At 42.0% G+C, this 15520-nt stretch overlaps 4 protein-coding genes across 5 annotated transcripts in view; 3 read left to right on the forward strand and 1 right to left on the reverse strand.

Annotated features, from left to right (window-relative positions):
* The window catches only part of LOC143325735 (uncharacterized), a 155775-nt gene extending 151738 nt beyond the window's left edge, over window positions 1-4037 (forward strand). For both annotated transcript variants that reach the window (XM_076739028.1, XM_076739027.1), the window contains 5 exons: window positions 240-383; window positions 620-748; window positions 1295-1543; window positions 1801-1926; window positions 2343-4037. In XM_076739028.1, the coding sequence (XP_076595143.1) occupies window positions 240-383; window positions 620-748; window positions 1295-1543; window positions 1801-1926; window positions 2343-2570 (876 nt within the window). In that variant the 3' untranslated portion in view covers window positions 2571-4037. The remainder of the gene's footprint in view (window positions 1-239; window positions 384-619; window positions 749-1294; window positions 1544-1800; window positions 1927-2342) is intronic.
* A 1223-nt stretch (window positions 4038-5260) lies between these two features.
* LOC143326143 (L-threonyl-[L-threonyl-carrier protein] 4-chlorinase) lies at window positions 5261-7532 on the forward strand. The gene is made up of 7 exons (XM_076739663.1): window positions 5261-5295; window positions 5850-6044; window positions 6334-6577; window positions 6663-6754; window positions 6901-7040; window positions 7136-7240; window positions 7334-7532. Exons 2-7 carry the CDS (start codon window positions 5915-5917, stop codon window positions 7418-7420), a joined length of 798 nt encoding a protein of 265 aa, XP_076595778.1. The 5' UTR covers window positions 5261-5295; window positions 5850-5914; the 3' UTR covers window positions 7421-7532.
* Window positions 7533-8846: 1314 nt separating this feature from the next.
* Window positions 8847-10501, reverse strand: LOC143326021 (glutamine amidotransferase-like class 1 domain-containing protein 3, mitochondrial). Its single transcript, XM_076739480.1, has 5 exons — window positions 10447-10501; window positions 9952-10064; window positions 9602-9773; window positions 9277-9478; window positions 8847-9185 (listed from the first exon to the last, which is right to left on the reverse strand). Exons 2-5 carry the CDS (start codon window positions 10057-10059, stop codon window positions 8993-8995), a joined length of 675 nt encoding a protein of 224 aa, XP_076595595.1. The 5' UTR covers window positions 10060-10064; window positions 10447-10501; the 3' UTR covers window positions 8847-8992.
* Window positions 10502-11233: 732 nt separating this feature from the next.
* LOC143326068 (uncharacterized) lies at window positions 11234-15261 on the forward strand. The gene is made up of 9 exons (XM_076739539.1): window positions 11234-11288; window positions 11881-11994; window positions 12101-13777; window positions 13885-13984; window positions 14076-14224; window positions 14316-14428; window positions 14514-14603; window positions 14694-14816; window positions 14916-15261. The coding sequence occupies exons 1-9, from the start codon at window positions 11234-11236 to the stop codon at window positions 15090-15092; spliced, it is 2598 nt and encodes an 865-aa protein (XP_076595654.1). The 3' UTR covers window positions 15093-15261.
* The last annotated feature ends 259 nt before the right edge of the window (window positions 15262-15520 follow it).

Consider the following 15520-nt stretch of genomic DNA (forward strand, 5'->3'; position numbering starts at 1 on the left):
GAGACATGGGAAAAAGATTCCCTCAACTGCTGTAAGCTGCCATGTATTTAGACAGTGCACAAGTACAGAGTGAAGAGTGAGGAGTCTTACCTCAATGACCTAAAATCACTTCCGGATGCTCATGTTGTTGTGGGGACAGACAGACGAAGATAGCAGCAGCGATGACATGCAGGATGTTGTTGATGGCCACAGTAGAGGCCATAGCACTGATGATTATGTGACAAGATGGTGTGTTACAGCTGATGAAGCTGAATGAGGACTGGGACCAGGTGTACCGCAGTGCCACGCTGAGTCTACAGCACAGAATGGAGGCTTTGGAGCTGGAGAACACTGCCATCAAACAGCTCAATGGCAGACTGCTGCTGAAAGTCGAGCACCAACAGGTAAACACATGATAAAACTTCAGCCTCACATGTGGAAAGTGGAAATGTTCGCACACAACTGAGCATAAAGCCACACACATAAAGTTCATCGCACTGTTATGAATGGTGATATGTGGGCGTAGATACAGTATATGGGGGGATTCCTAAACTGTGGGCTGTGGTGTGGCAGGTAGATGGTGGTGGGTAGTAGATGTGGTTTACATGTGTGAGGTTTACTGTTATTTTTGGGGTTGCAGAGTGCAAAGGAGTACTATGAACAGGCGCTGATGCAGGAGCTGAAGAAGAACCAGGAGCTGCAAGAATACATCCGACTGCTGGAGAGCAGGATGCACCACCCAGACAAAGACTGCACACCTGCCAAACAGGTATAAAGCCTGTCACCTGTCTGTGCAACTGATTAGTTACCCAGCCTGTTTGACATATACTCAACTGAAAACAGCACAAAGACAATATGTTTAATGTTTGACCTCATTAACTTACTGATTTTTGTAAATATATGTTTGTTCTGAAATTGATGCAGCAACACGTTTCAAACAAGTTTGGACGGGAGCAGCTAAAGACTGGGAAAGTTGTGCAATGTTCCAAAAACACCTGTTTCACTGGTATCAGGTGATAGGATCATGATTGGGTATTTAAGGGGCATCCTGGAAAGGCTCAGTCGCTCACAAGCAAGGATGGAGCGAGGTTCACCACTTTGTGAACACATGAATGTATAAAGGAGATGAATACATGAGCTCAGGAACACTTTGTAAAACTGTTGTCAGTAAACAGTTTGTTTGCAAATGATTGCTTTCTTTTTCATTTATGTATTACAGAGAATCCCAACAACTCAGGCTTGTGTTCTTGCATCTCTGTCAGTATTCTCTGATTGTCAGTATCTCCTATCAATTTGTCTTATTTCTTTACTAAAGGGCAGCTTCAGTGCCGTGACACACAGTCCTGTGTCATGCCCCACCACTAATCATCCTGGAGGTCCCAACCTACCACCCAGTCACATCTCTGGGTACAACCCCTCATCCTCCTCTTTCCCAGCTCCTTCCTGCCCAGAGGCAGGGCAGCAGAGAAAAAGCCAGAGCAGCAGTACCCCACCGGGAGCGCTGGGAGACTCCCGGCAAGAAGTACAGGATCTAAAGGAGCAGCTGGAGGCACTGAGATGTCAGGTGGGCTGCTCTCTTCAGCACAGCATCAAAAAATGTTCCCATTTCAGCTGTGATGAGAGCAGCACTGATGTCAACTCACTGTTGCCAGGGGAAGATTTGCGTAATGCTTAAATTTGAATTAGATGGTGAACTGCACCACCAAGTGGTGGCTCTGTGCTGTTCTCAAATGTGTTCGCTATGCAATAAGAGGTATCTGCATATCACAAGATATGGCTTTGATATTGGCTCACCACCACATTGATTTCTTATGTGAGCAGACCCAGATTTATGAAGCAGAATATGAGACAGAGCATAACGACCACAAGCACACACTGCAGGAGAACCGCAGGCTGAGGAAGAAGAGGGAGGAGATGCGCCAACAGGTGGCACTACTGCAAGAGCAGGTAGTGTTTTATTTGTCTGTGCCACACAAAATCACACATTCACACATAGATTAAAAAAAAAGATGATGTGCTTAGGCAACTGAGAATTCATGCTGTGCTGTGATTATTTTGTCAATTGTGTCAAACTAGATACTTCAGTGTCTTGTTGGATTGGGGGAAAGTAAAAGATAAATATGAACTACGTCTGTAGAGCAGCAGCAGTTTAAACATACTGTAGTAGCGATCTAAAATGAAGATAAAACAAAGGTCTCAATGAGACATTTTCACATCTCTCCCTACGATATAAAATAACCCTTTCTGACAAAATGTGTGGATGGCTCCACTTGGAGCTGCTCTCTGAATGTCTTAACAATGTGTTTGTCACTGAAAACGCTTTTCCCCTGATTTTACTGTCTGTGGTTCTGACGTCGCTGCAGCTCAAGGTTTATGAGGATGATTTCCGACGGGAGCGGTCTGACAAACAGATGCTGCAGAGGCTGTTGTTGAAGAAAACGCCTCCGAACAAGGACCCTGTGCTTATCCACCGCTGCAATAATGAGCAGCAGCCAGCAGGAGGAGACAAGAGGACACAAAGTGGAGAGAAAAGAAGTCAGCACCACCCCCTCTGCCCCAAGCACCCGAGCAGGGACAAAGAGTCAGACTGAGGGAAGCAAGGAAGAAAGAAAGAAAGAAAGAAAGAAAGAAAGAAAGAAAGAAAACAGGATCACACGCAATAACATTAGGTTTTAAATGTGACATTAAAATGAAACTCGTACATCTGGAGAAGCAACAAAGCATCATTACAGATGCTGTGTCGAATTTACAAGTAAAATCGGACTCCACGTGCAATTTTAGCACTCACACTCACTAACAGCACTTTTATCTGATTAATGTTGACAAAAATAGCTGAAATACCTAAGAGCAAATCTGGAGTCAAATGCACCATTTGCTCTCTCAGCGTTCTGCTTGTTACCCTTCTTCATAAAGAAAGGTTACACATGAAATGTAGATTATACGTCTGCATTGTTTTTTCTGTGTATTACTTTACAGAAGCATTTATCAAATTTTGTATCTATACATATTTAATATATATAATATAGCTCTTTCAGTCAAAGTAATAAGATAAATAAAGTGTGCAAGCTAAGCATGCTTGTGGTTTTCCACCTGCTTCAACGTCTTTGTGAAGCAGAGGTTAACCACAGCCGTCAGCTTGTCAATGATGATTGTTTTATTATTTCTCCTCTATGTGCGGCATTACTTTGAAGCCTGTAACGTAATTGCTTGAGGCTGTTGAGGCTCGTTAAAAGTGTCGACTGCATGATGAATCTCAACAAAATGTGTTTGCAATCACATCAGGAATTCATACAAGGAAGTTGCATTCGAGTGGGTGTCCCGAACAGCTGTTAAGGATCGGGCAACTGTCTCTGGAGAGTGCTGCTGAGTTAATGTTTCCCCATCCTTCCCGGTCACTGGACCATATCTGAGCTTAAACCACTGACACAGATTGTCACACAGTAAAAGGTGGCCACCAGGTTATCTGGAGTTTCTTCTGTGAATTATTTTCCAAGCAACCTTGGCAATCTAACACACAGACACACACCCACATATATTCACACAGTGTAAAATGAGAATGACATCAAGCGCAGCAGGGTGATTAATCAACAAATGAGCACAGGAGGCTGCAGGGCCACATGTTTCCAGTCACCAACCACTTCTGTGGTTTCCTCAAACTTGACTCCCACAGTTTTCTAAGAAGGAAGCTGATAACTTGTGTGTACGCTTTGAAGTGTCATCCTTTCGCACTTATAAATCTAAATAAAAACACCTGGTCAATAAGTAGACAGAGATAATAAGTGACTGTATGAAAGTGATTAGCGGGAAGGGAATCACAAGGTTGTGTATTTTTCATTCTAGCTCAAGAGAGCGAGTGAAGGTCTTAATAGGTTTTTGTCACTTCGAGATTTTTTTTTTTTTTTTCATTCATTCTAGGACAAAATTATTGTGGTGCTCAAGCATATATATAAAAAACAGTGGCTGTATTTTCATTATTTTGTTCAGTCAGTGAGAGAATCCAATGGAAATACTGGAAGGCCTTGATTTTTTTACTGAATAAAATGTAAAATTCAGTGCTCCTTCTGACCCTGTTTATTGTGACTAACCGTTTATTTACTTTTTATACTATTCACGCAGAAAGACACACACATTTGTCTGTACAATGAGGGTTCGCAGAAAGTATGGTAAGTTTGAAAATTCGGTTTCAAAGTTTGGGAATATGCTTGATTTTGAATATGCTCTATGAAAAATGCTTCATTTTCAAGTCACTCACATTAACCAAAAATCTTTGAATATTTGAAATAAAAATGTCCCGTCGTTATATTAACTTGATGTTACCTGGTGTTGAAATTAGTACACATCGAATAATCATGATCAAAACATATGATCAGAGTTAATGTGAACAGCTCATAAAATAAACAATGACAATACATATTGATTGCTGAGGGTATAAAGGAATTCTGTAAACTTTATTTTTCACAATTACATTCAACAGTTTAAACGATAAAGGCTTTGAGAGTTTGGAAAAGCACTTGAAAAGTGGTCGAATTTTGGTCTTACAAGCTGTAGAAACCCTGATATATAATGGCTTTTTTAATATACCTATGAATGTATATACATATATACAAAAGCATAAACTGATTTGAAATAATAGTCATAGTGATTTTATAATGTACAGAACAATAATTGTGATAACAATTAAACAAGAGGAAGACGGCCAGAATGTCATGTGAAATGATTTTCTCTTCTGTTATCCATCCCTGACTCAGCCGTGTTCACACACTCACGCATCAATCATCATTCCTTCGCTAGTTCCTGAGTGGGATCAGGAAAGTTGAATATGAGGTTGTGATGACAGGGAACTCTGACTTCTAATGAGTTCCTGTGAACTAAAAATGTTCCTGTCACATCAGTGTGGAGCAATTTTCAAGATGAAGTGACAGCACCAAAAATAGCCCTCAGGTCAAGAAATCATTGAGTGTCTGTTTCCTGGTAGCAAAACATGATATTAGTCGTGTCAGTGGAGATAAGACAAGCCCAGCATGTAGTTCCTGAGAAGGTGTCACTTTACTTTAGAAAAATAAATTCCCTGCCACACCTGTATTCCACAACAATGCATGACAGCATGCATCGCTGAGTCTTGGGTTTTCCCTGTAATATAGTTTCCTTTAGATTGTGAAATCAGGTGACATGATTTTAGGATACTGTAAGATGCCGACAAACGAGGTGGAGTTTCCAGGAGGTGCTCTGAGCACTATATAATCTCTGCCACAGAAGGACTTGACAGTATCCAGAGCCCAGACTCACTGAGAGAGGACAAGGCTGAACAGCAGACAGGTATGAAGACAATATGATGCTGCAATTATTACAGAGTTCACTTTACAGAGTTTAAACTGCCAACAGTACTATTCATTAAGGAATTAGATGCAACATGACCTGGACTAGATACATGGTATTTCATTCATCATCCATTTTACTGTGTTTTGTATATTTCTTTTAATTGAATAGATTATGAATGCAGTGGTTTAATAGATTTTTCACTGAGGTTTTGATGAGTGAACTGCTCTTTTCTTGACCTGTTTTAGTCAACAGATCTCATATCTTAACAAAGAGACCCTGACATGGACAGTAGAGTGGTTCAGACAGGCACTGAGGTGTAGTCAGCAGAGTTATATTGGTCTTATAGGGCAGGTGGAACAAGGTGGGGCTCAGTGTGACCCACCTACATGTGGTTAGATATTTTCCCCATCAGGTGAGGTGGGCAGGGCATGCCTTCTTTTTATGCCTGCATAAACAACCAAAATTCAACTAGATGGAAAACACAGTCTTAGAATATATTTTAATGACACCTGCTCTCTCTCTGTCTCCCCCCTAACCTCCACCACAAACAGTTCGTACTTTATACAGTTTGGAAGCAGAAGGCCTAAGACGTCAGCAGCGAAGCAGTCTAATAGAGATGATTACAGCCACGGATAAAGTGCGAGAGACCTACAACCAGCAGGGCTTCCTCTCAGCGCTGCCTGTGTTGAATGAGACGGAGCTGAGGGAGGCCAGGCATGCCTTTTCTGAGCTGGAGAGGGAATTTGGTAAGTGCCACTGGAAAATGAAGGAGGATGATGAGGGAAAGGATGAAAAGGGACAGGAGTTAGTCAGGAAAAAGAGAGAGCATGCAGAAGTAATTGAAAATCATAACTAATTAGATCCAATTTGGTTATCAGGAAAGTGGTTGTGTGTGTGTATATTGTAGTAATCCTCAAAATTAATGTTCACTTACCATTTTTTTTGCCCATCTTTCTATTAGTTCCACTTAAAACCTAATGAGACAGGATCATTTGTCAGTGAATGGGTCTATATTATGTGTTTGCATGTTTCCAGGTGAAGCGTACACCCAGTACAGCCTCCACAATGTTCACCTTCAGTACCAGTGGGTAAGGAACCTGACCAGACACCCTCAAATCTTACAAGTGGTCGAGGCCATCCTGGGCCCTGACGTCATCCTGCTGGACTCCCGCTTCATCTGTAAATACCCGGCACTCCAGGAGAATGAAGGAGAAATAAAGGCTGATGGCAATGGTGGAGAAAACGGACTTCCATACGTGGCCTGGCATCAGGATATGAGGTAGATTCACACACAACGAAAAGCTGCTGGAAGCTTTTGTTTTGCTTTGTTATGGTTTTGTCTCACTTTAATTTTTTGTTTGCAGGTATTGGGGCATTGCTGGGGGCCCTGTACTCTCCGTGTGGCTCGCTTTTGATGACTCACTGGAAGAGAACGGCGCCCTTCGGGTGATCCCAGGTACCTCAGCGACTCGTTTTTTCTTTTCCTGCAAGTTTATGCCTTTAGCCACTGTCCTGGTTGGAACTCACCTGAATAAAAGTAGATCTATCTCCATGAAAAAATTTCTTGACTCATTACATATTGGACTTTTTTTTGTCCTGTAGGTAGCCACTGCGATGGCATGTTGCCCCATCACCAAGCCATCCGCCCTGGAAACATGCTGTCAGTCAATCAGGAGATCCCAGAGGAGAAGGTGCAGGCTGACAAATCTATGCTTTGCCCTTTGTTGGCCGGCCAGATGTCTGTGAGTTTGTTTTTTGTTAATCATGACAGGTGTTATGAATACGTTTGAGTGCAATGCAGGGGGAGTTAATTAGGATTTTGCTCTTGTGTTAATAGATTCATGATGGACTCCTCGTCCATGCCAGTGATCCCAACACATCCCAGAAGAGGCGCTGTGGATTCGTGATCCGCTATGTTCCCACCTGTGCATACCCCATACAGGTAAGACAAACTTGAATGTGATCATTTATTTTATGCAGGTTATAATTTCATAGTGCCAGACTTGCTCCATATTGATCCTGATTCTCTCTGCAGGATCCTGATCGTCCCAGGAAATTCCATGCGACAGAGTTGGCCTGTGGAGCTGATGACTTCAATCATTTCTCCAGCAAAACCACATGAATACTTCCTTCACTCTTCAAAGTTGCTTCCAACCTTTCCCAGGAATATTTCTTATTTAGGTCAAATATGTACTCTATGTTATGAATAATACAATTTTATCAGAAATAGGTGTAAATTTCTGTGGTATCATTTATCCTATACTGTATTGAAATGTCTCAACTGTGAATAAATGATTAATAAAATGTTCTTTTTATGTTAAAAGTCTGTGGACATTGTATTGTGCCACATATAAATGTAACTGGACTGTCTCAAACTGCTTTAAAATAAACTGTCAAAATAATCTGACACTGGTGAGTCTCAGTGTTTCTGTTTACCCAGTTTGCTTAAATTAAAATTATCCAGGACTTGTACAACTTTACGAATGGTAGCTACATGAAAAATTGAAATATGATATGAACACTTCAGTCACTGAAACACAAACAGCTGGTTCTGATGTGAAATCTGTAAAATATCTGTATATAAAAGAGTTCATTAAGTTAGGAGTTAATTACTTTACAGACAGCAATTTGCAGAGTAACCTTTGTTGAAAATTAAAAGAGCCAGTTGAAATACGACATCAAATGAAGGAACAAGTGTTATAACTTGATATAAACACCGTCCCTGTATAAAATCACAATTATTATAATGTTTTTTCGTAATTACTTTACTGCATTACATCCATGATTCACTCAGCTGTCATAAATTCAGAGCAGACTCAATAAAAGTGTTCTAACACAAAGCACTGTTCAATTTCAAGTTTGCCTTTTTGTATATTTAATGCACAAAAGTTGTCCAAATGTAGCACAATGTACTGTTTGATATTCACATGTTAAAAGTTACCTTTAACAATTTAAAAGACTAAGTTTTTCTGATCTGAGCTACAGTCATTTACTGATTCTTTTGGGGAAATCTTGTTTTGTTCAGAATATTTCAGAAATGTGGCGGAAACATTTTAACAGTACCAGAAGCTACAACTGAACCTGAACTACCGTTTCAAAGACTGTGGGTTTTTGAAAATAAACTAGCAAACAAGTGAACAGACGAGTGGTGCTGTTTCAAATTTAGATTTGGAAATCATCTAAACATGAAGTCATGTATGAGTCCTGTGGTTAAAATGGCAATTGCGCCGTCACATGTATCTCCTCACTGGGTCTCAGTTTGTTAACATACAGGTGCCTGGAAAGGTGTTGAAACTTGGCCGAATGAGACGTTTCAGTGATCTTAAAACTCATCTGCTCTGCATCATGACCACTGTCTCCTCCATGTTAGGTAAAAAAAAAAAAAAAAAAAACACCATATACAGCATATATGAGAATATGGCAATATTAGAACTGCATTCATGTTGTGGATTTTCTGTGATTTTAATTGGATTTTGATTTTTTTTATTTATTTATTTATTTTTTAAAAAGGAAACAGCAAAATTGTAATTTGTTATGTTTTTTTTATTGAAAATCTTCAAACAGCACAGCCAGGATATAACATCAGATGAATGCTGAAAGCTTAGTGTTCTAACTTCATATAAATGCCACACTTCTACAGAAATCACAACTTGTTTTAAAGTAAATAAATACTCAGTGTGCGATCAGAGAATGCTTAAGCTAGTTTCAGTGTCTCCGTAACCATGACTCCTATTCCATCAAAAACTTGATGAATGGGCGCATTGCACATGAACGCGCAAGTGGTGACCAGCTTATTTTTGACATCAACGTGTGCTTTCTGCACATCCGTGTTGATGTGTTTGCAGCCCATCTCCTTCACAGCGCCTGCTGTCTGAGCATACGGCCACCTGAAGACCAACAGAGAGGGAAGGTTAGCGCTGCATATTGAGATTTGCTTGCAACCACAGACATCTGATGATGGCAAACTATTTCACACACATTTCACACTCTTTGTCCTGGCCCACAGTGAGCTCACAGCCGGGCAGGATTTTGGCAGCGAGGATGGGAGAGATGCAGCACATGCCCATCGGCTTTCCGGCTTTGTGGAAAGCCTTGATGAGCTTCTCTACATGTGGCTGGATGGTGCAGTCCTTATTCTTCACTGCCCAGTCGCTCAGGTTCTTAGCCACACCGAAGCCCCCTGGATGAAAACATATGGAAAGTGGAGGTGAGAAAAAAAAAAAAAAAAAAAAAAACAGAAAGAGATGTGAAACATTTTACTCTATTTCTCCCCGTTCATTCATTTATTCATGGCAAGCCTAACCTGGGATGATGACGGCATCAAATGCTGAAACATCTAGCTTGGCCAGGTCAGTCACGTCTCCCCTGGCGATGCGAGCGCTTTCCTGCAGCACGTTTCTTTTCTCCTCTGTAGGTTTCCCCTCACAGTGATTTACAACATGCATCTGATCTGCATTCAGAGCAAACATCTGCACCTGAAATGAAACATATAAAGCTTTCTTTATCAAACTGGCCTCTGTGTTGTTTTATGACAATGCTCTTGTACTGCTAAATAAATGCACAGAAACACAGATGTGAAAGTCCCTCTAAATGAGACTGGACACAGAAGTTTGATCACAAATAAATACGCTGTGATGCTTTTACTTCTCTTACTTTTGCTTCAGCCCGACTCAGATGAACGAGGACAGCGGAGGCCTCATGGATCTCTGTGCCATCATAGACTCCACAGCCAGACAGAATAACTGCAACACGCTTCACCATGGTGTCTGTGAAGCACACATAAAGCACATACGTTTGTAAAGGCTGTAGAGATATCTAGACTACCCAACTTTCCTTTAATTTGAAGTCATATCACATTTATCCTCGATGACATATGCAGAGCGTTTTTCCTGAGCCACCTGTTGCCCGTGTTTACCTAAAAGATTCACGGAGCCAGGTGACATACGAGTACCAGGAGAGCTGCTGCTGCCAGGTAACACATCTGACGTCAGTACCCACCAGTTGCAGGAAATGTTTGTCTGCAGTGCTACTTTGCATTTAATAAAACATTATGGTCTATAATCAACATGTGCTTGTTCCTAGAATATCAGGAGGAATCATTAGTTCAGTTTGGATAAAAGGAGAGAAGACAGTGTGGGTGGATCTCACCTTGTCTATAAGTCGCTGGCCGGTCTTTACTGCGCGTGATCGAGCTGTTCAGCAGCGGTGTGCGGGTTGTGAGCTGAGGCGCACTGTTTATAGTCCTGCCCTCCTCCCTGTCTCCTCCTTCTCCCACAACCTCCTGCCCAAAACGGTGACATCACCTTAAAGTTAACCAGGAACTCGGCGGTGATGAAATACTAAATCATTACAAGAGATAATTTAGTTATCGGTTAACATTAAAAGTGATGTAGTGACGGAAGTTTTCAATTACACTACTATTCCGTTTGTTTGTTTGTTGCTTTACGAACATTTCCAGGTACATGCTCTACTTTTTGAATTTTTGGTAGATAAAGACAGGTATATGAATTCATTTATGACCAGAGTGATTAAGTAACATGTGCTTTAGGTGCAATATGAATGTCAGTTCTTGTCCTTGTTTGAGCAGGGAAAAGATTCGTATGTCACATAATACATAAACTCCATAAATAAACACAATTATAAATGAGATTATGATCGTATTTGCGCAATACAAAAACAATTTCAAAACATGACTGGAGGCTACAGGTGTATCAGGTGTGTGTATCATAATATGAAAGTTTCCAGTCAGCTCACTGCTTAAACACACTGCTTGAGGGATAATTTTTTGCAATAGTCTATTTTTCCTCCTATTTTTCCCGTGACGGACTTTGTATTTTCCCCAGCAAGTTGCAGCCTTTCCTCTCAGGTTTCTCCTGCGTAGTGACGTCACACGCGACTATATAAAGCGCTGCCCCGCGGCTTCAGACATCCAGGTATGGCTCAGCTCCGCTCTCTGCACGTGTCCGTCGGCATACTCGGCATCTCCGGAGGTGAGCTTTTTATTTTCAAGCGTTTGCAGCAGCTGTACCGAGCACTCACAAGTTTCTGTCTGCTGTTATTTTATGTTATTATGTTTATTTCTTTATTCTACAAATAAATTTCCTCTATTTTGGTTTCAAAATGTGAAAACTTACGTACTTACTGTGCGTTTTGAAACCTAATGCGTAAAAAACTGAAACGCGTGGCCATCCATTGTAGTCAGTTCTTGTGCTTATTGATGATTAAATGTCATGATCTGCTAGTTAAAATCAAAAACTTAAAAAACAAAGAAAAAAGAAAAAAGTCAGCTTATATCAGAAAACGATTCTTAAAATAATTACTCATTACTAATCATTACTGCAGGTTATTTTAATTATTCATAATTAGTTACATAAAACATGTAATGATGTGAGGAAGTTAACAACAGGAAACCTTTTCAGTTACTCATCTTTTTACGCAGCTGCTCTTTCCATTAGAGCAGGCAATATCCTTTTAATCAATTTTAATGTCTTCATGATAAAATGAAAGTGCTGTAACATGATAATTTTCAGTTTGTTTTCAGTTTGTTGGCTCTAGATAATGGAGATTTGTTCTGGCTTATAGGTTCTCTCCTGCTTTTGGTGAACAACTATGCCAGCTCACCTGAAAAAGACTTCATCCCCCACACTGCACTGGGGATTCTGCTCCTCATCATTGCAGCCCTCTTAGCTTATGCAGGTTGGTTTTCGTGAACGTATATCAATCCACTCCTTTCTCATATTGACTGATTTGTACTTGTGTGTAAAACTCATAATCCCCCCTCTCTTTCCTCTTTTCTTCTCAGGTATCTGTCGCAGTCTGTCCCACGCCCAGCTCTTTTCCTCTCTGTGTCTGACTGTCTCTGCCCTGTGGTGTGGTTCAGGTCTAGTGTACATCCTGGTGGGGCAGGGGGTGCTGCAGCCCACAGAGCTGAGATCCTCTCTGGTCCCGGGCCTGGCAGCATTCACCTTAGCCCTGCTAATCATAGGCAGTGTAGCAGTCATAGTGAAGAAAACAGTTCTGTTTCTCTTAGCTGTTGGCATTAGCTTAGCATGTGCCCATCAAATTGCCGGTTTGTCAGCTGCAGGTTTTGGTCAGTCTGCCACAGCTGCTAACTACCTTCTCGTCTGTCTGGTGGGTGTTTACTTTGGGTTTGGACGCCTGCTGTCCACCATCACTCACGGTAAAGTGGAGCCTCCGGGAACAGGCATGAAGAGCAAAACTGAGCTGAAAACAGAGCAGAATCAGGGCTGCAGTGATGCATTGTCAGTAGGTCTGGTGATGAACTTGCTGTCCGCATCTGTGCTAGCCTGTCCCCTCTTAGGTGTGGTCCCCCAGCTCTCAATTGGTCACGTCCCCTGGCTGTGGACAGCTGGAGTCTTCCAGCTCGCCATGTGTGTCCTCTTCTACCGAGCCTTGGACACACTGGCTGCCACTTTCTACGGTTTCACTGCTCTGCTGAAATTTGCTGAGGGCTACAGTGCTTTCCTATCATTGTACTCAATTCAGCCCTACTCCCCTGTCCCCTTCCCTGTTGTCTTCTCTGTGCTTTTCTCCGTCCTGGCTCTGTTCAGTTGCCAGAAGAGCTTACTGGAGGGACTCTACCAGTTATTCTTTGTAGCTTATTGTATCGCCATCGCAGCCCAGCCACAAGGCTTTTTCCAAGGAGGCACACAGGGGGTGCAGGGAGCTATATTTGTAATCTCTGCCGGCATGCTTTTAATTACCACATTTAATATGGTCTCAACTACAATGATTCCCACAGGGCAGGGCTACTTCAAAGCTTTAGTAACCCGGATGCAACCTCTCACTCTCAGAGCCCATGATAAAGAGCTCCATGCACCTCACCTGGGCTACTCCAAGTACGCAGATGCAGAGGTGTTAGGTCACGCCTGCAATGTGCTGGCTGCTTTTGCCATCACAGCCACAGTTGGTGACAGAAACCCTCTGTCTGTGCTGGTTCTGCCCTGGGTGGTGGTGGCTGGAGGGGCACTCCAGCTGCTCTGCGGTTCAGTAGCTTTTGCCCGAGGTAAAACCTTTGAGAGCACAGTTTTTATTCTCTACGGGGTGATGTGGACAGTGTGGGGGCTCTCACGATATGGCGGCCTGTACGGTGAAACCAGAGGCTTTCATCTGGCTGTTGGCATCATTAGCTTCATGCTATTTAATGTTTTAGTGACAGCTGCAGCGCTGTTTCTAAATGTGGCCTGGTTTGCTTACGCCCTCACCTTCCAGCTCATACTTATTAGCTTCCTGCTGCAAGCAGTAAGTGCGCTGCCTTATGGTTATGACATAGGAGTCACCATCATCTTTGGTCTCGTCAGTTTTTATTGTTTCCTGGCACACATTTTCAACAGTACTTTCCAGTCCCCCCAGATCCCCTTAGGAAAACCTTTAATTAAGCTGAGTGGGGTCGGAGGAGGCACACATATCTGTCCACATGTACCAGCCCGCAAGGCCACATCTGTCCAGCAGATTGCAGGTGAGAATCTGTTAAAGAAATCAGTGTTGATTTAAAAAAAAAAAAAAAAAAGATACAGAGGTGTTTACATACTTGATGTGCTAATTTTCTTCATCTTCCATCTGCAGAGATCATGAAAAATGGTGGCATATGTGGGATGCCTACTGACACCGTCTATGTGCTGGTGGCAGCTTGCAACAGGCCCGAAGCAGTTATCAGAGCTTACAAGTGAGTTTCCATTTTCATGAGTGTGTGCACTTATCTGCATTAATGTATTGAGTCAGTCTCATTACTCTCTAATTGCTGTGTTTGACTTTAGGGTGAAGAAGCAGGCGCAGGACAGACCCATGTCCCTGTGGATCTCCTCCATCAAGCAGCTGCAGCCGGTGCGACACTTGCTGAGTCCTCTGCTCCTAGACTTCATGGAGGCTGCGTGGCCGTCCTCCATTAGCATGGTTATACCCAGAGGTGGGTGTGCACTTGTGAGTGCATATTTGCATGTGTAACATTGCATATTTGTGTGTGTTTGAGCATCACATTGGTCTCTTGTCTCACACAGGCCCATGGATGGACACCTTTGGTTTAGGAGATGCTGCCAAACACATAGGGACTCCACAAAGCATTGCCATCAGAAACCCAGACTGTGCTGTGGCCACACACCTCATTAATCTGGTACGGGCTGCGGAAAACAATCAGGACAAGTCTTAAATTGAGTGAAACTAGTCAGCAAGTAAATTAAACAACCTTTTTCTTGCAGGTGGGGCCCATCGCTGTAACATCAGCCAACCCTACAGGCGAGGCAGACACAACTCACCACAACCAAGTTTATGCCAAGTTGGGCAACAAGGTGAGGACAATATGTCAGTTTTGTTAAACACAAGAGGCACTGATGTTTAGATTTTTTGCAGTAAACTACATGTGCATTTTGTTTGGTTAGGTGGATGGAGTGTTATGTGATGGAGCCTCCCCAGAGAACATTGCGTCTACTGTGGTCGACTGCACTAAGATTGAAACAGGCCATATTGGTTTCTTCAGAGTGGGTCTCATTCCTAAATCTAAGGTAATGTATCTCTTCTGCTTGTATTCACTTAAAATTAAGAGTTTGAGTTCAGTGAATGTTTAGACTTATAGCTGCTGCTTTTTTTGGGGTGCACTGAAGGTTCTACAAATCTTTGAGGAGGTTCAGAAGCGACACAGACACGGGCAGACGAATCCTGCTTTTGAGTATGATCTGCATCTGCCAGACGCACAGAGCGACACAAGTTCAGGGATCGCAGTCTCGACGCCATCCACAGTTACACCTGAACAAAGTCCAGTCCTCAGAGATCGGTTGTAGCATGAGTACACTGCCTGAAAATGCTGTCACATGTGACCTTAATTCACATGAGATGTACACAAAAGCCTGTTATTAAAAGAAAAATCCATGTACGGATGGACATTTAGAAGTTGCCGCACTGTTGTTTGTACCACCACATGCAGGAACAACTACACAAGCTGTTCATATGTTGGTGTTTTATTGTGGCCAAACTGATGTTTTTTCATGTGTGTCTGTTTACCTGAATGTTTTTTTGCAAGAGCAAACTTTGTATTGATATAAAAAGTTCATGAGGCATTATATGCACATTGACTGTAATGCACGCTAATCAGTTGTAATATGATTAACTGAATAATATTATTGTATGGTTTCTGCTGTATGTAATATATTTTCTTATTTTTTGCATTGCCTTTCCTGTTGTCTGGAAATTGTATTATTTTTAAATACAT

This window comes from Chaetodon auriga, chromosome 9 (assembly GCF_051107435.1).
Source record: "Chaetodon auriga isolate fChaAug3 chromosome 9, fChaAug3.hap1, whole genome shotgun sequence".
NCBI lineage: Eukaryota > Metazoa > Chordata > Actinopteri > Chaetodontiformes > Chaetodontidae > Chaetodon > Chaetodon auriga.